The 27,020-nt window shown below is 35.4% G+C and overlaps 1 protein-coding gene across 8 annotated transcripts; it reads left to right on the top strand.

The window, feature by feature from the left end:
- Positions 1-905: 905 nt before the first annotated feature.
- LOC111598015 lies at positions 906-26,407 on the top strand. 8 transcript variants are annotated; one of them, XM_023313015.2, is made up of 9 exons: positions 15,260-15,331; positions 20,499-20,902; positions 22,536-22,883; positions 24,033-24,160; positions 24,223-24,466; positions 24,539-24,653; positions 25,061-25,202; positions 25,308-25,381; positions 25,850-26,048. In XM_023313015.2, exons 2-9 carry the CDS (start codon positions 20,710-20,712, stop codon positions 26,046-26,048), a joined length of 1,443 nt encoding a protein of 480 aa, XP_023168783.1. In that variant the 5' UTR covers positions 15,260-15,331; positions 20,499-20,709. The 8 variants fall into 8 exon arrangements, with proteins under 8 accessions (XP_023168786.1, XP_023168789.1, XP_023168791.1 ...); XM_023313019.2 differs by lacking the exon at positions 15,260-15,331 and adding an exon at positions 16,354-16,388 and having other exon boundaries at positions 20,731-20,902; XM_023313018.2 differs by lacking the exons at positions 15,260-15,331; positions 20,499-20,902 and adding an exon at positions 906-1,562 and having other exon boundaries at positions 22,548-22,883.
- Positions 26,408-27,020: the final 613 nt, after the last annotated feature.

The following is a 27,020-nucleotide window of genomic DNA, read 5'->3' as shown; positions in this document are numbered from 1 at the left end:
TGATATTGGCGCCATCTAGATCTTAGAGCTAATATTTTGATCGAAAATGAAATAGAAATTGTGGCGCCACCTATGTGTCATTCTCTATGAAGCGCTTTCGAGCTATTATGAAAAGCGTTATTAAAAGTATAAGTATACATAAGCTAAGCAATAGAAAGCGCTAAATTGGGATTTTAAAATATATTTACAAAAACATCCTTTTATTTACTCTCGTAAGTAATTGTCCATGTTTATAATATGCATAAAACCGCTGAAAATATATCACTACTCATTTATCTCAATTAGAGCGTTTCAGAAAGCTGTCGACACTCTCTTGTTAGCGCTCTGCACACTTTTCACTCACTTTTGAGTTCAAACGCAGCTTTTACAACTGTAATATACAGTCAATCAGGCAAACGACGTTTAATGAATGAATTAAGCTCAAATAGTGAACAGCAGCTGGCAGCTTTCACACAGCAGCTAAGCAAAAGCAAAACAAAAACAAAACGAAAGCTCGCTCAATGCAGTTGTGCAGCGTCTTCTCGGATGCCATGTGTTGAGTAACTAGAAAGAGCGGGTAGGGAGATGTTGAGCCTACAAGGCAATATGTGAAACGGAGTGTGGGAGAGCACTAGACAAATGTGAGAGCAGAACGAGCGAATTAGGGTTGCCAGAGGGTACCATTTTTATGCCAAAAACAGATGAAATTAATTATTATAGCATTTTATTTCTTAATGCAAATTAAATAACAGTTTATAGTTATACAACAAAATTATGCATTTCTAATTAGAAATATAAATGTAAGTAAATAAAGCAATAATTTTATTATTATAAGAAATTAATATTTTTTAGTTTGCTCATTTTTGAGTTAAAATTGTTGTACTGGTAACCCTGGATCGAGCATTGTTTATGCCGTGCTTGCTTTGGTATTTGTTCGACCGCGAGACGAGAGGCTGGCAAGGCAACGTCGACTGCGACGTCGGCTGATGTTGCTGCTGCGTCGACTGCTGCTGCTGCTGCTGCTGCTGAGCGAGCTCAGTTGCTGGCAGGACTTCGACAGTGAAAGTCGTTGGTTGTGGGCGCGCGCGTCTTGAGTTTGTTGTTAGTTTTTATGCGTTGTTGTTGCTTCTGGCTGTGCTGCTGCTGCTGCCGTTCTCGTTGCAGTTAAAGTAACAAGCGCGAGCGTGTCCTTGCCGGTTGTGTTCTTCTGCCTCTGCCACTTTTTCTACTACTTCAATTGAAGCGATTCCCCAAAGTGTGTGCATTGCAAATGCAGCCATAAAAGAGGCAGTTTGCATATAGTTTTATTGGCATGCTCCTGGCTGGCCGGAAAGTGGCCGCGTCGCGAATGTTGCTGCAGGCTTAAGTAGTTGACCAGCTGCGCGGCATGGCCAGTGAACGTTTAGCCAGCGGCGGCCGTCATGCACGCGTCAGCCCGACGCCGGGACGCGGTAGCAAAATCGCGTATACGCCTTGTCCGCGCTCCGAGCCGCCGCAGGATCTGCCGCTCACTGCTACGGCTCGCAACTGTCTGGCCATACCTATGTCCTCGCTGCAGACTGCCAATGGACCCAATAGCAAAGGTAAGTACGGCTAATTAGTGTACAGATTGCAGTGCGATATATATATATATATATATATATATATATATATATATATGTTTTTTTTTTTGATATACTCTGTATTTATGGAATCTTTGGTAAGAGGTATATCGGTGCAGCTACGTTTTGTGGGATAATGAAATTGCGTGATCTAACCCATAATTACGATATACACTGTACGTTTTGAAAATTGTGTAACAGGTATATTTTTATACTGCAGATTAAATGTGAAGATAGAATGATTAGAGTCATGTATTCATTGAGTAACCTAAGATCGGTTAAGGTTCGGAGTACATTACTTATGTAGCTAAGACCGTGTTATTTACTTAAAAAGTAAAGACTTGTCAAAAAAAATTTTATTGGAAAAAAGTGTTTTCAGAACATCCCTGTAGTCGATCACTCTCAGTTAGACTCGCACTCGCAACATGTCTTGACATGCAATTGTTTTGTCTATTTGTTCTTCTCATAAATCAGCTAAAAGGGCCGCCGCAGCCGCCTGCATTTGTGCCTGGCAATCAGACTTACAGATATTTGCTATAGATAATGTTGTTGTTTTTGTTCTCTGTGTGTGTGTTGTTTTTCTGTTTTGTTTTTCTGCTTTATTTTCACATTTGCCTTGACATGTTTCGTGCGCTGTTTGATGAGTTTCGGCCCCTTCTTCACCCATTCGTCTTTCATCTTTACACACATATCTTCATCTGTATTTTGTCTTCCGTTTGCTCTTTTCAAGTGGCAATTTGCATGTGAATTTAACAGCTGCCGCTGCCAACACGTGACTTTGATGGCGAATTCATTGTCAATGAGAAATACAAATCGCAAATCAATTCAATGTCTGCTAAGGGGGCTAGTGAAAGAGGGGGTGTGAGAGAGAGAGAGCGGGAAGAGAGACAATGGCTAGAAGTGCAACGTAAACGAAATGAGAGCGTAAGCGCGTGAGCGCGATGAAGTGTGAGGAAGTGAGTTGTTTTTCGGCGACAGCGATCGGCTCAAACTCTTTTAATTATACGCTTGGAGAAATTCCGTCATTTTAATGACATGAAACAGACAGACTTACTTTTATTGGAATAATGGTATATTTTACTGCTACAGTATTTCCCTATCTCGTCAATAAAAATTATTGGTAGAAAGACAAAGGCAATATTACGTAAATAATAGATATTTCCTTATGCTTGGATAAATGCAAGAAAATGTTGCAAGATAAATTGGCATGGTATATATGTGTACATTGTGAAGAATTGAAGTTGATAATTTCCCCACATTAAAGAGACTGTAGAATATCAGCATAGCAAGGAAAACAAAAATTGTGTTGAACAATTACCCACTGTTCAGCCATTTTATTTTGTTTGCGGTTGCCTTTTGGTCAGTGTTAACAAATTGTGGCGTAAATGGCCGACTGCTCATCATTCGAAATTAGCCATGTTTTATGTGACGCCGACAGATACGTATTATTATTTTTAAAATTTATGGCTGCAACAGCAGCTGCTGTTGACCTACAAAACAATAATAATGAAAAAAGAAGCAGACCCTAGACTGGGCTAAGTTGCAATTGTGACCCACTGATCGAAGGAGCACATCACAAAGCGTGTGGCAAGCAATTTAAGCAGCTGCCTAATTAATATTCATGCAACATACACACACACATATATAAAGGCAAAATGTCAATAAAGTGGGCGGTGTTTGCAACCCGCTGAGCTAAGCTGCAGCTAGCAACGCGCAACGTGCAACATGCAGCGTGCCACGCGGCGTATAATTTATGCAACTGCCTTTGATGCTGTTGCATATGCATGGAAGTAAAGGGAAAGTAAAGAAACCAAACGCAAAAAAAGTTAGAATAACTTTTCCCATTTTTCCACATTTTTTGCTGAGTTCATCTTCTTAAGCGGCTTTCTGTTGGGTAATTTGTGTGATGCCAAATTTTGGGTTTTTTAACATCTGCTTTTAACTTAATGAAACTGTCATTAAAATGTATATTTTTATATTTTTCTTATTGGTAATTTGTTATATACTTGGGTGAGAATAAGGAATTAAGAATATTGGGATATTTAACAGTTGCTTTACGTTTTATTTAGAGCTTATAACAGCAACAATTAATATAAACTATATAAAATACTAAAGTATTTGGTGTCATATTTTGCTTTAACATTATATCTTATAATTGCACTGTTAAACGTTTAATTTACGATATACCTCAGAAGCTCATACATCAAACTGCTGTTAGCTGGATCATAATATAATTTAAAATCTTAAACTCTATGATTGACATATTTCTGATTTGTGATTTATCATAAATTTATTTACAAACTGCTATTACTCATACGTTAAAAAATTGAAATGAAAGCTAGATTTGTTAACAGTTTACTCTTGAGTGTAAAACTTTACATAATACGCTTAACATAGCACCTGTGATTGCCAATTTAACATTGTTTTCACATAAAATACACTTGATTCAATATATTCTTGATGACTTTTGCCCTTAGAGGCTATCCAAAGTGACATTAAATGGCAAAGCCAAATAGCAACAGTCACGAATTTCAATTGTTTTTCTCCCTTTAAAAATTTTTTGTCTCTGTTTTGGGTATCTGTGTAACCTTTGTTGGCTTTCGGCCAAAATGCTTAAATTATAGTGCGGGCAGCCATTGATAAGTAGCCCGGCAACATGGCAGCTCACTTCATTTATCACAATTTATGGCCGTGCGGACATGCCAATTGGAAGCTGCAGGTGTCTTTTTTTCACGCTATTCGTTCGTCTGCCCTTTTTGACTATCTGGCAACTTGGTCACTTTGTTTCGCTTTGCTGCATCAGTGGGTAATTTGTTTGGACTTGCACTTGGCCTTGAACGCGCCGCAGGCAATTGATTTGATGCGCTGCCAAAGATTGTCTACCGAATGGAGTTGTCAGCCAAGGTCCAAAAAAGACGTCCCAGTCAGCGAAAAGCGTTAGAGGCGGGCGCAATTGACTGCATAATGCTCGTTCACGGTTCAAAGAACAGCTCCACTTAGTCAAATATTGAGTTGGCTAATAATAATCCATTTAAAAACATTGATTTTAGCTTCCAATATACTTATATATAATAATTTGTATGATCTATATAGGAGGTAACTTAAGAGTTGACTATTCAACTGTGGAAGATAGCTTTGCACAACACGAATATGCCCTTTTTCAGTTTATGAACGAGTATAAGAAACGCTGTACGGCTGCATCAGTTGTTGGCATTTGCTCTCATTTAATCTTTCTGTGTGCATCTTTGTCCTGTGGTTGGCTTTCATCTGGCCAACTAAATCAGTTTAAGTCTTTCAACTGACAGCTCAGAGGCTCAGAGGTTTATTAAAAGAGTGCGCATACATACATATACATGCACACATATATACATATTCATATATATATATATATATAAATGTATATATACTGAATACTCTTTTGTCATTGGCTTAGTCAATATTGCCTGTAAATCTGTTTAGTAAACTCCTTTGTATACTTTCTATATTATATAATCAGCTTTTTATTGTTATAAAATACGAAATCTTAGCTCTGATTCATAAGGCAAATGGCGTTAGTCCCCAATGCAGCTAAAACCTCCTGCGTTACGTTAACGTTAACGAATTGAACACACAACGGAGTTGCAATTTAAATGCTCTCTTGAGAGAGAGAGAGAGATAGTGGGAGATAGAGGGCGAGATGCAACAATGTGTGCTTCTTATATATATATATATATATATATATATATATATTTATATGTATGACTGGCTGTTCCTTTGTTGCCTGAGGCTATGCTTTGCAGTCGCAACGGGAAATGGTCATAGCTTTTGACGTATATATAGCATATATATACACATAGATATTTACTTAAGCATATGCTATGAGGTTATTTTTAGAAAAAGGTTCAGCTTGACCTAAATCAAATAATATTTCTTCACATATCAAAGGAACTAAGATTTCTTTGCTAGTATGGGAGCGAGTCAAGGGAAAATTGATTTTCTTTGTACAGTTTAGCCTGGCTAAGACGAGCACTCAGCCTTCAATACTTTCTTTAATCAGTTCTGTTCAGTCTGTTCTAGAGAGTTTCGATTATAGTGTGACGTTTCTATTTTGTTAATAAACTGACCTATCTATTTTAAGAACCTCCCCATCTATGCCTATTGTACCATCAGCGTACTTTGTTATTGAATGATAACTCTTGCTTAGCTATAACCAGTTGATGTGCGTATTGATCGTATTCAGCGCAATTATATAATCAGTGAGCATTGCTCTCCTTAAGCATTTATTATAATATTCTGTGTACAAAAAAAAAATTAAATTTCTATATTTTTCGTTTTCTTCTAATTGCAAATCAAATTATACAACTTTCTATACCCACACAACGCAATCGAAACCCCTCTTACACTTCGCTTTTAAGGAGTATATAGCACGCCCTTTTTTAAAGCTCTGATTTATTTATGCGTCTAGCGTCAAATGTCCATTAAAATGTGCTGAAAATATGCTTATGAAATGAATTACATTCATTTTTTTTTTCGTTATGCCCCCAAAAGTCGAAACAATAAAAAATATTTAATGCATGCGCGAATGTCATTGTTGATGCTGCACGAAGTGGGCGTAACGACGAGCCACGCCCATCTGGTAACAATACAAATACCAGAATGGCTCGTAAAACCCTTCTTTTTTTTCTTTTGCTACCTGCAGAATGTAGCTTATGTGGCAGAGTATGTGGGTGTGTGGGTACATGTGTGTGTTTCTTCCTTCACATACGTAAAATTTATGGGCTTGCAGTTGCCACGCCCACACCGCTGCTGTTACAGCTGCTTGACTGGCTTTTTATGCTGGCAGCGCTGCTTATCCGCAGTCCGCGACATTATCATACACTGTTACCAAGTGCTTAAAGAAGAGTATATTGGTTTTGAGTAATAGTCGTTTGGTTTGAAGAAGCTTCTAATGTCTAGTATCTAGTTTCTAGTATCTAGTGCCCAGTTTCTAGAATCTATCATGTAGTATCGAGTATCTAGTATCTAGTATCTAGTATCTAGTATCTAGTATCTAGTATCTAGTATCTAGTATCTAGTATCTAGTATCTAGTATCTAGTATCTAGTATCTAGTATCTAGTATCTAGTATCTAGTATCTATTATCTATTATCTAGTATCTAGAATCTATCATATAGTATCTAGTATCTAGTATCTAGTATCTAGTATCTAGTATCTAGTATCTAGTATCTAGTATCTAGTATCTAGTATCTAGTATCTAGTATCTAGTATCTAGTATCTAGTATCTAGTATCTAGTATCTAGTATCTAGTATCGAGTATCTAGTATCTAGTATCTAGTATCTAGTATCTAGTATCTAGTATCTAGTATCTAGTATCTAGTATCTAGTATCTAGTATCTAGTATCTAGTATCTAGTATCTAGTATCTAGTATCTAGTATCTAGTATCTAGTATCTAGTATCTAGTATCTAGTATCTAGTATCTAGTATCTAGTATCTAGTATCTAGTATCTAGTATCTAGTATCTAGTATCTAGTATCTAGTATCTAGTATCTAGTATCTAGTATCTAGTATCTAGTATCTAGTATCTAGTACCTATTATTTAGTGTCTATTATCTAGTATCTAGTAGTATCTAGTATCTATTACATTCTACTGCTATTTGTGCTCAAACAGAGTATTATGCCGTCAATCACAGCATTTCTTTAGTATTTTTTAGTACCCAAAAAAACGTGAGGAGAGTTTACTGGGGGCTTAAGAAAATGAAGAAACGCGCAAATAAAATAAATGCCAAAGACGTTGATGTTGAAAATATTGCAAAAAAAGGAAAGGAAATACAGATCGCGTCTAAAACACGTTGGAAACCCTTTCGTAGTCACGTATGTACATATATATATATATATATATATATATATATATATATGTGGCAAGTTGTACTTGCCATACTTGGCGTGGCAACTGGCAGTTGTTATTTTTCTGCCTCGTCCAAATAATTAATTATTAATAATATATTTGCATACTAAAAATTTGTTGCATTGCCTGCAAATTGAGTTTTCATGTTTGCAACCGAAAGCGAGGAAAGAAATACGAAATACGAAATGCCTAAACTAATTACTCATATGCTAAATTCCCAAATACAGTTAGTAAGAAGTCGTACCCATTATCATATATTTACGAATTTTAATGTAGTTGACTGTGGACGTGCGCCTTGATTGAAATTTTCGAGTTTGACAGGCTATAATACTTTGGGGGTTTCTCAATGTCATGTGCTGTGGTCTGATAAATTCGATTATGCCATTAACAAATATAGAACAGTTGGCTTTTGAACTCATAGAATTTAAATGTAAACTTAAAGATAGTAAAAAGTTGACTTAGGTTACGTTTATAAAATAGAAACTTTCGTCTAATATAAGTAAATTCTGGAATTTAATTGTGAAGAGAAATGATAAAGAAATTTAAGGCAAGACTATAAAATGTCTTGTAATTGTTTTTGCATTTTAGTTGTAATATTTTCTAAATGTCTAAAATAAAAAAATTCTACTTGATTTTTGTGAAAAATCTATATTTTGTATATACATATATATAAATATATCTGTTCAATTATTTATATATATAAAACAGCTTCAACTGCAAATATCTGCCTTTTGCAAGTTTCGTCCCAAATAATTCAATTGCAAAACAAAACAAAATCAATTTTTATTTTCTCTATTTTATTTGGAGCAAATCGAGTTTGTTATTTATTTTCTATTTTCTGCATTGCACTTCCATTGCAAATTAGTTTTTCCGATTTGAGTCTGCACAACAAACAAGGGACGTAAATCGAGTGCGAAATTTGTCTGGACGAAAATTATTTGCAGACCTCTAATAATTTGGGACACGGCAAATAGAGCCTTGGTCGTAATTGCCAGCAATTTGCGATTGACCACAACTAATTTGGTCAAATGCAATCAATATGTGCGCATAAATAACAAACATAATTAGCACCACGAAAATGGTCGTAAATAAAATATATTTATAAATATAAATATATAATTTGTGAATAATTTTTGAAATGAATCTCGAGAGTAATGGTTTCAATGAAATCTTTCTAAGTTATTCAGAAAAGTTAAAAATCAAATAAATTAAATGAAATTTGTGCATACGTCTATGGATGTGATAGAGAGATATGGAGAAAATATTTAGAATGGGGTATGATGGAGTTGCAAACTGTTTAAAGATAATTAAAAAATATTGTTTTTATTGAGAATTTAAATTAAAAATATATAACATTTTTGTCTCGAATACATTAAACTCATACAAATACAAATAAAATAGATATATAAAGATAATAAATTGGTATATAGACGAGTTAACTTTCATCAGCTTTCTATGCCTACAGGGTATTGAAAGTGTATCATATGAGTTTAAAACGTGTCATTGGCAGTGCCTGAAAATATGCATTAATATATGACATTTGCATTTACCATGATGAGAGCCGCAAATTTGTGTATAGTATAAAAATATACGTTGGGTATTCTATAGAAAAGTCTGAGCATGAATTATATGGCTGATTTATTGTTCGAAGAGTTTACAATAGATGCCCGGACGCATGAATAATGACAGCAAAAATTAAAGGGGGCTTTTTCTTGACTGAACTAAGTGAATTATTGTGATTTCTTTTCGCCCTTTAAATTTGCTGTTCTTTCTTCAGTTTTTTCATGAGTAATTGAAAAGCTGTCGCCCAGATACCCAAAATGACAATTTTGATTGACATGGAGGCATTGTGGAGCTTATCGAACAATACGTTGATTTTTGGAACACAAATTTACGACAGACACGAGGTGAAACTTATCGAAAGCAAAAAATAAAGAAGTAAAAATTAATATGAGTTTTTGGTATCTTAGACTTCGGCGCACAATAGTGCGACGCGCAGTTGGGCCTTAAGTGTCTGGCAGTTAATATCAATTGCAAAAAAAGGAGAAAAAAATTGAAAAGTTTATAAACAATTCGCATAAATGTATCGCAACGCTATGCAACGAGCATTGGAGCTAACCAAATTAGACGTCAGCTTCGAGTTTGAGCCAAGTATTCTCAACTGCGAGCGCACGAACACGGCTCGAAGCAAATTGGCCCAGTTGATGCACTGGCTAAAGAAGCTGCACGAACAACCACCGGAGCCACTGCAATGCGACTACATGGGTGAGTGGGAGCTAGCAATGGCAATCAATTGATTTCTGATTGATTTACTGAGTACACTTAACTGCTGATTAACTATGGAACTTCCATGCGGAAGTGTGGAATATGAGTGACTAATGACTACATGACTGATTAAATGGTTGATGAGCAAGGCATTGCCTGAAATGTAAGAGTTAGAGAGCTGCAGATTCTTCTATAGTTGTGCTGTGCCCTTGAGAATTCCATTCGTTTCATTTTAGATAAGATTCCAGTCTAAAGTAAATATGAAAAATACGTGAAAAACAAAATTGCACACATAACCGAAAGCTTCAGTCTATGGAGAAAAGTGTTCGCTTCAATCTCATTTCAAGCACCTCTTTAACTCAGTGGCATGAGCATTTTTTTTTATATTTGTTGCACAATTTTTGCTCTTGGGCTGGAAATTGTGTGAAAATAGTTGAAAAAAGCTGCTGCATTCCCTTTGTATCGAAAATATTTCCATAGCCGAACACACTGAAAATCTGGCAAATTCAAAAGCAAAGTCCACACACAGCAATCGAGCGAGCATAAATTTTTGCATATGCCTTTTAGGCAAAACTTTGAAAGCAGGAGCAGTAGGAGGTGTGGGTGGCATGTCATTGTTTGTCCATTTGCTGCGGTTGACCTTTGGGCCATATTGGCTGGAGGCAGGCAGGCAGAGTGGGACTGTCTTTTCTATAGTTCTGACATTAATGAAAGCTTTTGGTCAGCAGGCAACAAATTATTTAGATATCAGCACATTTGCTGCAGCCCCGCCTTCCTCAATTGGCTTTTATGTCTGTATGTGTGCATGTGTGTGTGTGCGTGTGGTAATTGCATATGTTGAGCACTGGCTCTGCGTCCAGTTATGCAAATATGCAATCAGAAACTGTCCGCAATGATTGCATATTTGACATTTCCAAGCACTCTGCAGTTTCATACGCGTCAGCTTTTGTCAGTGCAAACATCTTTAATGCTATGACAAATATGAATTTGTTATCTCAGATAGCTCAGATATGTGCTATTTATACTAACTGCTAATTGCATTTTATTCATGTTAGATATTTGAATATGAAAACATAACTTAAATTTATATATTCCGTATGCTGTGTTGTGTTGAAATAGGATTTAATACAATTTAGATACAAATAAATTGCTTTCCTTGAGGAGGAAAAATGCAGATGTTGTTCATATAAATAATATTGAAACTTTTATAAATTATTTGTTATTATTAATGATTTAATGATTTATTTATCACATCTTTAAAAATTTGATTTATAATTTTTTTTTTCATTTCCAAAATTAATATAAATTATAATTTTATAAAACACTTAAAAATCGACAATGATATAAAATTTAATATTTCCATATCGTCGACTCTTTCATTTAACTTTCCTTAGATTTCCTATAAACTTGGACTTAACTTCTAATAAATGTGTAGAATGCACATATATATATTGACATTTCAGTGAGCACATAAACCATGTTTTGAAGCTTAGTATTCATTTGTGCGTTGTTTGTTATTGATACTGACTGTGAATACCCTTACTGATCTTCAACACGTTCACATACGACTATCATAACTATCATTAGTTTTCCGGCCAAAAATAAAAGTTCATTCCTGTTATGATAAAAAACTTTCAGCAGTTGCATCAATTGAAAGTCAACTGAAGTTTTTTCCCATGCATTTTAATGTGGCATGCAACAGAGACAGAGGGAGAGACAGTGCCGCAAATGGCGTCTGTTATTTGTGGCAGCACCAAAGCAATTTCCACTGCAGCTATAAAAAAGTACACACACACAAAACATATATGTATAAACGTATCTACTCTCTCTATATGAGTGTATGTGCATGTAGTTTTCCGGCCGCGAATTTTCAATGCGTTTGCGCTTTTCTTTTTCGGCGCTTTTCTTGTTGGTTTTTTGGTATTTACGCGTAATTTGCACAACATTTTTCAATTTTATGACGGAAATGAATGACGTTGTAATTTATGTTGTTGAAAGGGGCGTGGAATGGGGCAGTGGGAGAAATGGGATAGCAAGAGAAGGGCATTTCCTTTATGGTGGGCGTGCCAAAGCAGTAAACTGGCCAAGGAGAAACCAAAAAGCGGACATTAACAGATTTACTCGCAGCTTCGACAGCTGCTCCCACATTTTTTTCAAATACCCTGTACACAGGCATAGGCTAGCGAAGGGGTATACAGACTGTGCCAAGGAATTTGATTATAGATTTCAATAAATAAATATAGATAAGCTGCATATGAATTTTGCTTATGATTAAGAAACACAAATTAGTATTGATGGCAGGGTATTTTTGAGTCAGGCAGTCAGACGCACTCACACTCTCAATTATATTGCTTTCTCACTTCGCCTGGCGGTCGTAAAATTACAAATTTCTACACGCTTTTTATTCTTTTCTTACGTAATGCAGTTAAGCGGAGTTTATATTTTGTTTAACGAAATTGAAAAGTGGCCGAAAACAATGCAGCAAATGCCTCAAAGGCCACGTTTGCAGCTGGATTGATCGAGGCTAAAACAAGGGTTCGATGAGCTCTAGTGACAAGTGGGAGTGTGCCGCCAATAGATAACAATTATGAAATTAATTCTACATAAATGCAAGAACTATAGAAGGTTACATTTAATTTCGTAGCAGCTGCTAGCATCATAAATCAATCATGATTACGATGATTATCATGATTATTGGAAACGAAACTGTGTTGACAAGTGCTTGACAAGCGCAGTGGTGTCGCTTGCGAGGGGAACTCGAGCCATTTTACGCTAGTTCACAACCAACAAAACAATCTGAAAGTTGAGTCATAAAAAAATTAAAGCAAAACTCTTTAGAGCAGCTAGTGCCAAGCACCAAATGAAAGTCATAAACTGTTACCCTACCATTTGCCTACCTTCTTTAGATGAAAATTTATGCACACGTTAAGCAGCTCATAATGGCTGAAGAGTATGCAAGAGGCCAAGTTGAGTTGAACTGCCAGGCGACACTTTAGCCGGGCCATGAAAACTAATTCATTTAAAATTCATGAGCCAAGGAATTCCATTTAGATCATAACGTGTATTCAAGCCATAGCTGCAGGCAGCTCAGCCAACTGCAGCTAACAGTCGCTTTGCCACATTGTTTATGGCTAGAGCTCGCTTAGACTCGGTCGCCCGGGCAACTTGGCTAAGTAGTTATAGTATTGTGTGTACTCTAATGTAGATAATGAGTATTCAGCTGCTTAGTTGAAAATGGGATAATGATGCTCTCATAGAATAGAAAAAGATATAAATTATAAATAATACTAAGATCCTACTTCTTGACTTTAATATAAATATAAAAATAAAAAATAAAAATTATGAAATAGAAATGCCATTATATTAATCGTTCTTTGAGTAAAAGAAGTTTGGTGTGGGCTCTTCAGTCTGATTGAGTTGACTTTTTATCAATTCAAAGCTAGAATAACATTCTTTAGCAGTTAGTACTCTCTTGATAAATATATTCTGCAGCTTAAGATAACTCAAAATATTAAAAGCGTATTTTGCACTCGTCTTACTGGCTACACTTTTCCTCTCAACGGACAAACGTTGTTGCATGTCTCAGTTGCGTGTTGCCAGTTGCCCGCTGCCTTTGGCAATTGTTCCGACTGCAAAACTTTTGTTGAAACAGAAAAAAGAAAAGCAAGAATAAAACAATGCAGTTGGCTTGTGCCAGGCAGCATAAAATTGATTTAGCTTTAATTTTAGCCGCTGAGCTGCCTCCTGCAACTGCAGCAGGCTTAACTTAAAAGCTGCATGCGCTTACTGCTCAGCTGCAGCTGCTGCTGTTGCTAGACACATATAAGTCACGTGTTTTCTCTCGCTCTCTGTGTGGACAATAGCAAAAGCTGAAGCTGCATTTGAATATTTTAGAGCACATATGTTAAGGGGGCTTAGATGTAGACAAGACAAAATGCTAAGCAATGTGCTTGTAAATAATTTAAACAGACAAGAAAAGTCTTGTTATGTTGTGTAATGTTAAATAGAAACACTTTAAAGTAGTTTCATATTAAGTATTGTATAAATAATTATTTATACTATTTTTTATAAATGATTGAGCGGGTATAAAAAAGGGTAAGTTGTGGTAGAGATTTATTTAAATACCAAGGAAAAGCATTGAAGTACAATCCTAATTCCAGCAATTAGAGGGCATCTAAAGTGCTTTCTAACCATTATCTATAATTGTATGCGAAAACAATGAACTTTAATGTTGGACTCATTAGTTTTTTGCAGATTTTCCGACAGGACAACAAACATTTGTAATTGTCATCGAGGTTCGTGGAGTTGCGGCTAAAAACTTTCTCCTCACGGCACGTGGCCAAATTAGCTAGGAAAATCGCCAAAACTGAGTTCAGCAGTTTTATGGCTGCAAATTAGTCAGAAACCGCAAAACAAAACAAAACAGAATAAGCAACAACAAAAAAAAAAAAAAGAAATTGCCAAAAAATAGTAAAAAAAAAAGAAAAAGCCGATTAAAGGCGAACGACTTCCGCGCTGGTTATGAGTTTCCCAAACTTCTGCTTTTTGTGGAGAGGTCAGGAGCTGCGGGAATTGTCAGTTGGCCAGGCGACAGAACATAATCAATAAAATGCTAGGAAAAAGCACGCAGGATAAACGCAGTATAAAAAAAAGAAAAAAAAAGACATAAATACAGTACAACAAAATGTTGTTTGCTAGTATACCCGTAATTGAGGAATTAACAAGAGGTATGCTCGACTAGGAAGTAAATCATAATTAGGTAGAAATACCTAATTATAATGTTTGAACTGAAATTTGTAATGGCAATAATATTATTATATATTCATTCATATTCATTCATTCATAGTTAATATTGCCTGATTAAGTTTAAGGCCTCAATCAGTGAGATAGAATGGAATAACCTAGAATATAGAATAATATAATAACCTATGCAAAGCTCAATCAAATTGAAGCCTAGAAATGTTGCTACATTTCACAAAGAGCCTAATTAATCAAGCTAATCAAATTTTGAACGGGCTCAGGTATATTCAAGTCGTGTCCACTCTTCACGCATTCCCATTCATTTGTTTTTTATTACGTTTTGTTGCTTTCGTTTGTTGTTTTTGGTGCTGTGGGCGTGTGTATCCTACGCTTCCGAATAGCTTTATACACGTGGTATATATATTGTGGCCCGAATACGTTTCCAATTCATTTGACGTTAATTTGCCGCGATGTGTACTACATTGACGGTGCGACTGAAAAATCCATAATAAAAATTGTATGTTAAATAATTAATAACGCACAATAAGAGCAGCAGCAGCGGCAGTGGCAGACGACAAATGTCGAAGTGCGTTGTGGCCCACACGGCGTATGCGCAACAAGTGACGAAAAGCTTTTCCCATCATTTTTCATTTTGGCTGAGTGCAAGTTGTTGTCGTTGTTTTTTTTGAATATTTTTGATGCCGTCATATATATTTGAGCTAATGAAAAGCGTTTCGAACGTTTCCCAAAAACGTTGCGAAAAGCTTGCCCCAACTGTCAGTTGAATATTAAACGCAACGCAACGCAGTCGAATCGAAATTCGTATTCCCATTCGCAGTTGTCCACATTTTTCGTGCGAGTTGTAAGAAAAACGAAGAAAATAAGTAAAAGAAAATTTAATTTATAAATACATAAATAAAATATGTATTTAGAGAAAGGGGCATGGCGTCCTATCTATGCGACAAATTGTGCTCTGTGAGAAATTTTTGTGTGCGTGTGAGTCTTTGTGTGTGGAAAGCTTGACGCGTGTGCGTTTTATTTATAAAGGTGTTTCTTATATACATATTTCCACTAGAATTTGAATGAGTTTTTGTTGCTTTTTGTTTTTTATAAATGAAAAAAAAAGAGACTCACTTTTTGCCCATCTATACGATTATATTGATTTCTTTTGTGCTTCATTGTTGTTTGTCTAATTACTGTGCACATCCAGCAAACACATAAATATTACGTAGCCGACCCGGCTGACACTGAATTTCGCATTAAGGTCGCGCGCAAAGCAACGGCTCTTCTGTGTCCTGCGGCAGGATAAAAACGATGAACAAAAAAACTCGTGCTTTATTTAGAAATGCTTTTTCATGTACCCAAAAACCGTGCAACATTTAATATGTGAAACCAAGATGAAAGTGTTGCAAAATTAAGTATACGTCGGGTACACGCGCAAAGCAAATTTGAATATTGTGTGGGAAAGCGGCTTTAAAATTAAGTAATTAACATACGAAAACAATTTGTAATAAAACAAAACCGTTGTGAAACAAAGAATAAAATATTCAAAAATAAATATGTGTATTTAATATATAAATTAAAAAAAAAGTATTACATATCTATTTAATATAAAAAAAATAATTTAAATGTTCTAAAAAATAAAAAAAAAATGAATGCACAAATTCATCAATTAATAATATTAAATGCTTTAATAGAATTAATCATATTTAAAAAATAACAGTAACAAAGATTATAATATTAATTAAACATTTATAAAATGGGAAAAATATAACTAACAATTTTGGATACACATAAATATTCTTAAGATAAATTTTCATTATAAAAGTTGTAATTGAAAAAAGCAAAAACATGAAAAATTTCCTTTTTTTCAGCTGCTAAACTGGCTTTAATCAAAAGCTAAACATATGTATCTATATGTAGGTATCATATATATATATATATATTGGAATATATATAAATATATATATATAGTTGATAAATATTTACGAATCACACGCCAAACAATTCCAAATTACACAAAATGCTTTCTCTCTGTGTGTGAATTGTGTCAACAATTTAAATGCTAACCTGCCGAATCATTCAACGAGATTAACATACGAGCATGCCCACAGCTACAATTAGTCACACACACGCACACACTGACACATACGTGTACACACACACACGTAAACACACTCATTTGATAGTACACGCCCACAAGGTCAAGGGCCGTCTGCCTCTGCCTAGGTCATGTGCGAGTACAACTCAAATGCAACCCTCACGAATATTCAAATTTACTTTATATACCCTGTAATGTACGCTTGTAAATGAGGTATTTTAGAGACTGTGCTTAGGTGAGATGACTGAGTAGCAATAAAATAATATTTAAAGCAAATATTAAGAATAAACAAAGGAATTTTTATATTTATAAATCTCGTAAAGAAGTTCTTTAAGTATGTAACAGGTGAATAGCTAATGCATAAATATATATATATTTATTTATTTATTTATATATGTACACTCAAAGTGTGGAATATTAAAATTCACTTGATATACCCTATAAGAAAAGTACTCAAATGTGGTAGCTTAGAAGTTAATATGAGTCATAAGTCGGTGGCACTTCTCAAATCGTCAAGCTATATAGTAACTAAAATATCTCTGTTGATCTATGTTCCCATATCCATGCAACCATTATAAATATAGTTAAATAGATTAGGCTTCACAATTTGTTAGACTCTCATATATAAAAACTGAAAAGATGTCATATATCTTTAATTTCGTATAGGGTATCGTCTAGTCAATGTTTTTCTCACAACTCAAATGGCCCAAATGGCTAGAAACTGAGATATATGTATTTGTCTATACATACATATATATCGGCCATATATTATTTGGCTGCCTTTATTTTTAGACGCTGCCACAAAATTAGGAATTGAATAACGAGCGGAATTTTGATTTTTACGTTTATTATCTCTCAGTCTTCAAGTGTTTTCTGCTTTGACGCTTGATTGTTTCATTGTTGTTTGTTTTGATTGCTGGTTTGTAAGAGTGTGTGTGTATGTGTGTGTTAACGATGAGCATTATTGTTGTAACTTGTGTCGTAAATACAATTAATTATGGCCACCATCGTTTGGCCAAAGGCAATTTTCATCGCACTTCAAGCACTCGAAAATGAAATGCCATAAAAACTTTATGACCCATCGCTTATTAGATCGTTGGGGTTGTGCTTTCCGAACTGTGTGTGCGGACAGCTTAAGTGTGTGCTGACAGGGCGCATCTAGCTGTTGATTTTGCATGTGCAGTCTTACACTATCACTCATACGCATTTTATGGGCCATTCCGAATGACAAGAGATTACTTTTAGATATCGATGCTTGGGCTGAGGAGCTATAGGAAACTAAGTTTTCGCTACAGCTTGAGGAATTTAATAAGATTAGACATTGAGTGCATAAAGATTTTTTTGCTATAACTGCCAAATGAAATATGTGATTGTAGCTTGAAGGAAGGCAAGCCGTATATGTTAGTACTGAATCTTAATTACTTACGGACTTAGAGGGATAATAAAAGAAATGATAGGAAATGTTGAGAACAGCTTAGTTAAGGCATAATGTTGTTATTATGTTATGTTTGTTAATTAACTATTAAGAAACCATTACAGCCGTTACCATAGTTAGTTGTGGTTGATTGTATATGTGAGATTGGATTATTTAATGTTATATTATTTATAAGATGAAAGACTTAGTTTAGCAAAGCTTTGTTTGGCTTACGTAAAATGATGCTGGAATCATGCAAAGTAATGTTTGATTAATGATTAATTAAATGGGCACGCTGTTCAGATATCTTAAAGGAAACAAGACTTGAGAAGACTTACCTTGATTGAATTCCTATCTCAAGGCTTAAATTCTTCACAACTTCCTTAAGTAAATATCTAAAACTCAGATTGACTTCTTACCTAATTCCCTTTACAAAATTCGTACTCACAACAGCTCACTTAGCTGAGTTTGTGTGGGTTTGTTTATGCGAATGATGATTAAAAATAAGAATTAAGTAACTTTTACAAATGGCTTCTGTTGCTTTCCGTGAGTGCGCTGCACAGCAGCAGCCTGCCTAATATAATACAAATACAAATTTTCATTAAATCTTTTTCAATATGCAACTTTTTGGGGAAACTTCCTCTTAATTTCCGTTTCTTTATAACTGTTGCTGACGCTTTGAAGCGTTTGTTTTCCGTATACACTTGGCCATTAATTCATTTTAAAATGCCCAACAGCTTCGGCGATTGTTATAAATGACTTTTCAAGAACTTTTCAATTTGGCTATGCTGAGCGATTTCGATGCTGCTGTTCAAATTTATCGCCCATTGGCAATCAATAAGCCGCAGTAAAACTAATTGCGTCGTGTCTTGAACTAATTAAACTCACACAGTTATACAAATCTCTTGATCTCCATCTCTTTTGCTCTCGCTAACTGTCTCTCGGCCTCTCTCTCGCTCTTGCGGAAAACCCTTTTTTGGCAGCATGAGCTAATTGCTGGCCCTTTACAGTTTGACTTTCCGTTTTGGCTGTTCGCGTGCCAGAAGAAAACACACTCAGAGAGCTAGTGTAAACAGACGACGCAGAGATACCCTAGGATTGAAAAAAAGTATTAAATGTTGCACTTTCAGATACGAGTCAGATATGAAATTGGAATATATATATATTTACGGCTTAAATATAAGCGCTGCAGACCAATACAGTTTTTTTACGGTCAAAAAGATTCACTGTTTATTATATAGTTCAATATAGAAGAAATTTACCTTCATGTATAATATCTGACTTGAAGCGTGAGGCCTTTTTGTTTAGATATGATAACAGAATATAATAATAACATATATCTGGCCTCTATTACATATTAAAAAATACTTTTGCACAATATGCCCCAATTTGCATCTCACTTACAGGGTAGAGGTTGAGCCAAGAAATGAACTACTTACACACGAGGAGCTCGAAGGCTCATGCTCTCCTTTCCGCTGGGCGTGTGTTGAGTAATTTTGAACTGCTTAGCAGCGGAAATGGGTAATTTCCGCAGCTGCTGCCACAAAACAAAAAAGAAAAAATAACAACAACACTAACAAAGAACAAAAACAATACACGCACACTTATGCACACACACACAGATACACACACAAGAGCTTAGCAAGTTTTGACTTTTTGATTGGCTTTTTGTTGCACTCAAGACAAAAAGTAATAATGAGGAAGTAGCTGTCAGACTTGAGACTTGTTAAGCATTTGGTCTAATGCAAAGACTAAAAGGTAGTGATCGACTGGATATCCTGTTTGTACCTTGTACCGAGAAAGCTATTTATCTGCTTAAACTATGCAAAATACTTTAAAAAATAATTTAATTTTTATTTCAAATAAAAAATTATATCATAAATATATAAATTTTTTTAAATTAAATGATTTGCTGCAGTTAGAGTATACAAAATCTTTATTGAAAATCAAACACATTCCTTATAAATGATGAGTTGCACATACAAATTATCTACATTAAATCATATTTTATTATCTATAAGTAAAGATGCGTTCACATATTTCATGGCTACATTTTGCTAACTAATTAAATCTTTGATTTTTTGGTTACCAATTAGAAAAGCAAAAAAGCAAATGCTATGAAAATACGCAATTGGCTAAAAATAGAGCCAAGAAAATAAGAAGAAGAAGAAAATGTTTTGAAAATTCGCATTGCGCAGAAAGCATTTGACACAGAAATTTGCCCAAAACTGGTTTCGACCTGTTGCAAGAGAATATTTTTATACTTTTTATTTTGCTGGCACAAAGTTTCTCATTTAACTTTAAAATAAAGCATTTCATTAAGCGAGGGCCGGTGAAAGGTAAATAAAATAAATTGCCTGACCGCAAAGCAGGCAAATTAATTTTAACTCAATGGCAAAGTAAATAAAACGATAAACAAACACTCAGACACAGACACACACAGACAAAAGGAGAGTAAATAAAATATACCGACGATTGCATGCCCTGCAATCCGTCGAACACTGCTCATTCTAGCCAAGCAGCTATAAGAATACAAAACTGTTATTAATCCTGTGCGGACAACGGCAGCAACAGCAGCACCAGCACCACCAACACCACCACCACCACAACCACAGCCATCGCGTCCACGACCACGACCATATTCAACAACACATTCAATAGCACCACACAGGACCACATTCATAACTACCTTTACAACTACAACCACTACAACAACAACAACAACATGAATTTAATGTTTCGCAAGAATTTTCGCGAGGGCGCCAGCAAATCAGGCGGCGGCGGCGGCAAGCTTCAATCGAAGGCGAATCGCACGAAACGTTCGCGAGATATGGGCATGGTGCAGCAGCCGGAGGAGATACACTATCGCACGCATCTCTTCTTCTCGCCCAATCGGCCCGGCTATGATGTGGGCGAAGGTAAATTGTCGCCAAAGCAATCGAGCAAAGCAACATGACAACCATTGCACACAGTCACTCTCTCTCTCTCTCTCTCTTTCTCTCTTTATATATATTTCTTTCTTAGTCTCTTGCTCTTTTGTGTTCTCAGCTCAGTTATTTGCGCACCATTAACCCATTAACGCCCTACTTCATTTACTTTTACATTTTAACCCATTACCATTTCCATTTCCATTTCCATTCGCATTCGCATTCAAATGTTTTCATCAATTTTACAAATGGCTGGCAACAAGGACCTTTGCAAGCTGGCAATTGTTATGAAGGCTCAATTAAGCACAAATAGGCGACAATCATTGAGAATATTCAATGAGGGCGCAGCATCTGCGGCGTATACGTAATATGGGCGCATAACACGCATACGCAGCGTATGCATAGCAATCGTTGAATGAAAAGCGTTTAGTTCTGTTGTGCATAAGAGATTAAGTTGGAGTGTTGTCAATAGCGTCAAAATGAAATAAATGTGTTTATTATTGATCAAGTTAAATTATTAAAAATGTAAATATGAAGCTATAGGTAAGAAAAATACTTTTCAACTGTTAAGGAGACTTATACAAAAATCTATACATGAATGTAAAAATTTATAAGAATGTATTTTATATAATTCAAGATTTAAAATTAGATTAGTTGCAGAACAATGTCGCCTTATATAGCATAGTTTGTATGTGAATTAATTTCAATATTCAGTTTTGGGATTCGAATATAGGAAATATAAAGTCAAATAACTTCTAAGGCTAACTGTAGTTATATATGTATGAATTTATATATATTCTAGTCAGACATAAGTGTTTTATCTTGCTTTACCACATCTCTTTCTAACATGTCGTATCTCTAATCCATCAGTTACTCAAAACTTACAATTTTAACCGATTTGCTATACAAAATTTCGCAGGCTTGCCTAGACACGCATGCGGTAAACCTGTGCATTACTACAATATATATATATATATATTTCTTATATATACATATATATATATTTATATATATGTTGTAGTATTTGCATTTGGTAAAAACTTAAGCTCAAGCGTTATCGAAATGCTCAAATATTTAGCTTATCTACGAACTTCCAGTTGGCTTGGCTTGTATGGCACAAGACGTATGTAAGCTGCGATTCTTTATATTTATATATATATATATATTTGTTTTTGGCAATGGTAATGGCCTTGAATGTGCATTATTCAAAAGAAAAGAAAAGAAAAAATTAGACGAAGGTCGAGCGAATGGAACGTGTGTTTAGCGTATGTATATGCGACATCTCTATATATATCCAGCTAACAGTTAATTGTAGTAATGCAATGCCTACTAATCCTCGAGAATAGAGAAACGCTGATGAATATGTCTAGTTTTGTGTAAATAAATATACTTGCATACTCTATCTGTCTGTATATGTGCCTAACTGCAACAACAGAAAACTGAAGAATAAAACTTTCACCCAACACAAAAACAATCTCTATCCGCCACCCACCAACCCAATCCAAATGCAATCCGAATCCTACCCAGATTCAATTTTCTAAATTCACTCTCTCTATTATGATTTGTTTGTTTGTTTTTTTTTCGTTCTTTTTTGTGTTGTGTGTCCAATATAAAATATCGACAGAATCCATTGCAGAACGATGTAGCGCACTATCGGGCATACCCAGTACCCCGACCACGTCCACGTCCTTTACACAGCCCAATCCCTATGAAGTGGACGTACCGCAGCCGCTGGTCGATAGATCCGTATCGCTGATGCGTTGGAACAGCAGCAGCAACAGTGCCGGCACAAATAACAGTCTCATCCGTTTGCAGCAACAGTTGCAGCCGCAGCAGCAGCAACAGCAGCAGCAGCAGCAGCTACAGCAACAGCAACTCCTACCAACCTACCCGTATCAGCAGCAGCAACTGCCACAGACTCTCAGTGCGACGAACACTTATTTAACGGCTGCCGCTGCGGCGACGCGGCAAGGTTTGAGCCCCACAACTAGTCAACTTGTTGTTGTTGTTGCTGCCACCAAAAAAAAAAAAAAGAAAATGAATACAGTGAAATCTCCCATGAGCGAACAAGCACTAATTTACATATTATGCGATGTATTTGTCATGTAGTCTCCCATGTGGAACTGTCCGATTAAGAGTAGAGCATGTTGACGTATTACTTCAATTTAAGGTCTATCAATAGGATCTGCACATCCTTTTTCGATTCAAAAGCTTCAAATATTTTCCCTTATTTTACAAAGTGGGTCAAACGTGATCATAGTTAAAGACTAATCGAAGATGGAAGATATCTAATGGAATTTCTATAAATATACTTCTGAGACGTTTGTCCTTGCGAATGTAGCTGTGCGTTAATGGAGATTTCACTGTATAACTAAATACACTGCAAGAAATATCGAACTAATCTCAAATCTAAAAGCTCACAACTAGCATCTGTTGTGCACTGATTCCCTAAACACACACACACGCGCGCACGCACACAGACACACTCAAACACAGTTAATACAGTTATACTTCAATCCTAACCTCAAAAAGAGAAAAAGGAATCTGTTTCTCAGTTTGATCCTTACTCCTTCTTGTTGTTTCTCATCTTGTTGTTGTTGGTGCAAGTTTTTGTTGTGTTGATTGAATACTGAAAGCTAGACATGTTTTTTTGTACTCGCTTAAAAGCTTTGGCGCTTTATTTAACTTTGAGTTTGACGAAAGCTTTGGAAGTGTTGAGCTCTCAGTATTTGACTAATGGAAGCCTAAATAGTCTAACACAAGTCTATTAAATAATGATTTTATTGTCATTTTAAGCCTTTTCCTCGAAGCTTTAAGCTCTTTAACACTGTGAACTAGAGGATATACAGCAAAAGCTTCAAAATCGACAAAGGCTTAACGATAATTTTCAACAAGTATTGATTTACTTCTAACAGCAAGCTTTTTCTGCTCAAAGCTTTAAGCTAGATGATCTTTGTGATCGAAAAAAGCTTCACAAAGCTGAACACATTTTAAAGCTTGTCCGTATTGAAAATATTTCCTAATGATCTCTATCGTAATTATGTTGTTTCTATTTAACTACATGGATATATAACTTACTGTGGAGTTCCTTAAATATTAAGCTTTCATTTTTGCTTTACAGGCAACTTTGGAAGTGGTGGCAACGCGGGAACCACTCGGGCAGAGCCCATATCCTTGGCTACCTTGGATCGCGATTGTTTCATCATTCCGGTGCACAGCGTAGATCGCTTTCTGCCAGCTGGCATACCAGTAAGAAAAGCTTAAATATCTATTTAGAAAACTTTAAAGCTTTATTTGGTCTCTCAATTTAGTTACCTGCTCTAAGTGCCGATGGCAAGGCGTGCAGTCCGTTGAGCGTTTTAGAGGTCTCTGATCCCAAGTTGTGCATACTTGTCCATCTCATGAGTCCACTGGAGGCCATAGATCCCGTTATGGAATCACCGCTCTCCCATCCGCTGCTGAAGCAACGGGCCATTGCCTCAGAGCTTCTAACAGAGGTGCAGCAGGCAAATACAGCTGTCGGGGGCATGATACTAGTCAACATGGAGAAGAGCTGTAAGTTTATAGGAAATACAAAATTATTATTATAGTATAAATAGTATAAAAATCTTGCTTCTATTATTACAGCCGAATTTCCCTTTATATCGTATTACCTGATAAACACGATGCAAACGGATCCATCGAATTTCTATGCCAACCTGCGCGTCTCTTCGCTATCTAAATTCGAGCCGAAAGCACTCAAGTAAGCCAATCAACAATAATCATGCACATTAATAATGCAGTTTGTTGCCTATACCCTGTAATTTCAATTTGAAAGATATGCTTTTCCCAATGATGGTTCTGTTTAGTTATATGAAAAGTCATAACGAGTTTGATGTGTTTGACTGAGTTGCAGAGTATCGCACATTCGAGCATCTTAAACAAATGACAGCTTTATCAATCTAAAAGTCAATCTGATGATATATTACTATTTTTTGCAAGTCTTTGCATAAATATCAAGCTGCAGAGATTTCTTTCATTGATCGCCTGCAAGCTTTATAATCTTTGAACTAAGCAAAATCATATTGTAGCAAATTCCAGGATATTTGATATTCCATCAGCTCGCACGCTTGCCATTTTATTAAGTTATTAACCCCTCCTCCTCCACAGATACACTGCCGCCCACACGCTAGACCTGTACAGCGAGGTGGCTGCCATTTGCCGACCGCCTCTGGTGCTACCCTCTAACGAAGCGGGCAGCTTTAAGAAGTCCCAGACAGCGGCCACCGGCTACATAATCAGCGTATTCAAGGCAAGTCCAAGAAACACACATATATATATATATATATATATATATATATATATATATATATATCATACATTGCACTTTCATATAAAATGCAAAATTTAATTTTAGGTTTTCGAGGGCGACGATGGCGAGCGCTTCGAAAAGAATTGGCTGTACTGGACAGGTGCGCGAATGCTGTACAGGTAGGCCGAGCGTTGGACTCTATATATATATTAATGTATTAAAATATATATCTGTATTTATATTAAAATATATATCTTACTTTATCTGTGGATCTCTCTCTAAATCTATCTGTATCTATAGATATATTTGTATCTGTATCTACACTGTATAACGAAATGTATCTTTAACTGAATCTTTAAGTATTTGTATATATATATGCTTATATTTAAACTGTATCAGTATCTGAATTTGGTTCGGTATCTGAATGTGTATCTGTATTTGTATCTGCGTCTAAATCTCAATCTGTATCTAAATCTGAATCTGATATCTTGATATCTAGATGTATCTGCATCAGTATTTGCACATATATCTGTATCTATTTGTATCTAGACCTATATCTGCATCTACATGCATATCTTTATTACTATTTGTATCTGTATCATATTCATACATTAATTTATATATATCTTGCTTTATTTGTTTCACAGATATTTACCTCGCGCTGCGGGCCTTCGGCGCATTGCCCTGCACAAGAGCACCTCACAGAAGGGGGACAAAATGTATCTGTTGGTGTGCGAGTGTGCGGAACTTTTGAAGGATATCTCATTGGCCGCATTTTTGATACCCGCACTGCGTGCCCGTCTGTGCGGCTATACGGGACTCTATCGACCAATACAGACTTTCTAAAGCAAATAATATCTACTATTTTTCTATGCTGTAAATAGATATGGGAAACTGAAAACTGACAACTGAAAAAGGCAAATGTTAAGTGAATCGATTTTTAACTAATTATTAACGGGGTAGACCTATATATCTACATATATATATATAAAGCCAACACAAGCAACTTTTAAATTCTATTAGGCACAGACACACACCTACAAACCAGGCAATATCATTAGCAAGTAGACAATATACTCAAGGTAACTCATATCGTATATATGTTAACTTTTTCTATATATATAGGCGCAACACAAATAGGACCATATCTAGTGTGAAAAGAACAAATCGTTAAAGCGAAACAAAAATTACTTCCATTTTTTAGCCAGCGCATATAGATTTTCAATTCTACTTAAGAATATACTCTATATATACATATATATGTATAAATATATATATATATATATGTAGCCAAGTTACGCTGAATTTTTATTAAAACTTTGCGCTGAAATGTAGGCTATGAAATTACAAGTCAATTCTTAATTCATTAGTGTTGATTAGTTCGTATACCGATTAGATGATATACATACGTGCATATATATATACATATATATATATATGTAGTAAATTGAAATCACATTTTAATGGGTTTCAACAACTAATCAAAACAAAAAAAAAAAAAAAAAAACAACATAATGTGAATACATTGCCCAAATCTAACAAAAATCTGCCAACAAAATTATAAAAAAACATAAATAAATAAAAAAAATAAAAACAGCTCTATTAAAGACACATTTTAGCCAGTTCAAAAGTATCTTAAAAAGCAAGCCAAAAACATAATAACTAAATAAATGAAAAATCTTTCTAAAATAATTTTATTCAATAATTTAAACAAATTGCTTAGCCGCAGCTGAACAGAAAATATAAACGAAAAGGAGAAAAAAACAATAATAATTAGCTTAGTTCTTATGCATAAGCTGGGAGCTGTAAATACCTGAG

This window comes from Drosophila hydei, unplaced genomic scaffold, assembly GCF_003285905.1.
Source record: "Drosophila hydei strain 15085-1641.00,03,60 unplaced genomic scaffold, DhydRS2 tig00008130-arrow-arrow-pilon, whole genome shotgun sequence".
In the NCBI taxonomy this organism is placed as follows: Eukaryota; Metazoa; Arthropoda; class Insecta; order Diptera; family Drosophilidae; genus Drosophila; species Drosophila hydei.
This window is presented reverse-complemented; position numbering and strand designations above follow the sequence as displayed.

Excerpts from the sequence above, each read along its gene's own strand:
- LOC111598015 (XM_023313016.2), top strand. The coding sequence starts at position 20,710 with ATGAATTTAATGTTTCGCAAGAATTTTCGCGAGGGCGCCAGCAAATCA. Across the intron at positions 24,467-24,538 it reads AGTCAACATGGAGAAGAGCT|CCGAATTTCCCTTTATATCG; the intron begins GTAAGTTTATAG and ends CTATTATTACAG. Across the intron at positions 24,654-25,060 it reads TTCGAGCCGAAAGCACTCAA|ATACACTGCCGCCCACACGC; the intron begins GTAAGCCAATCA and ends CCTCCTCCACAG.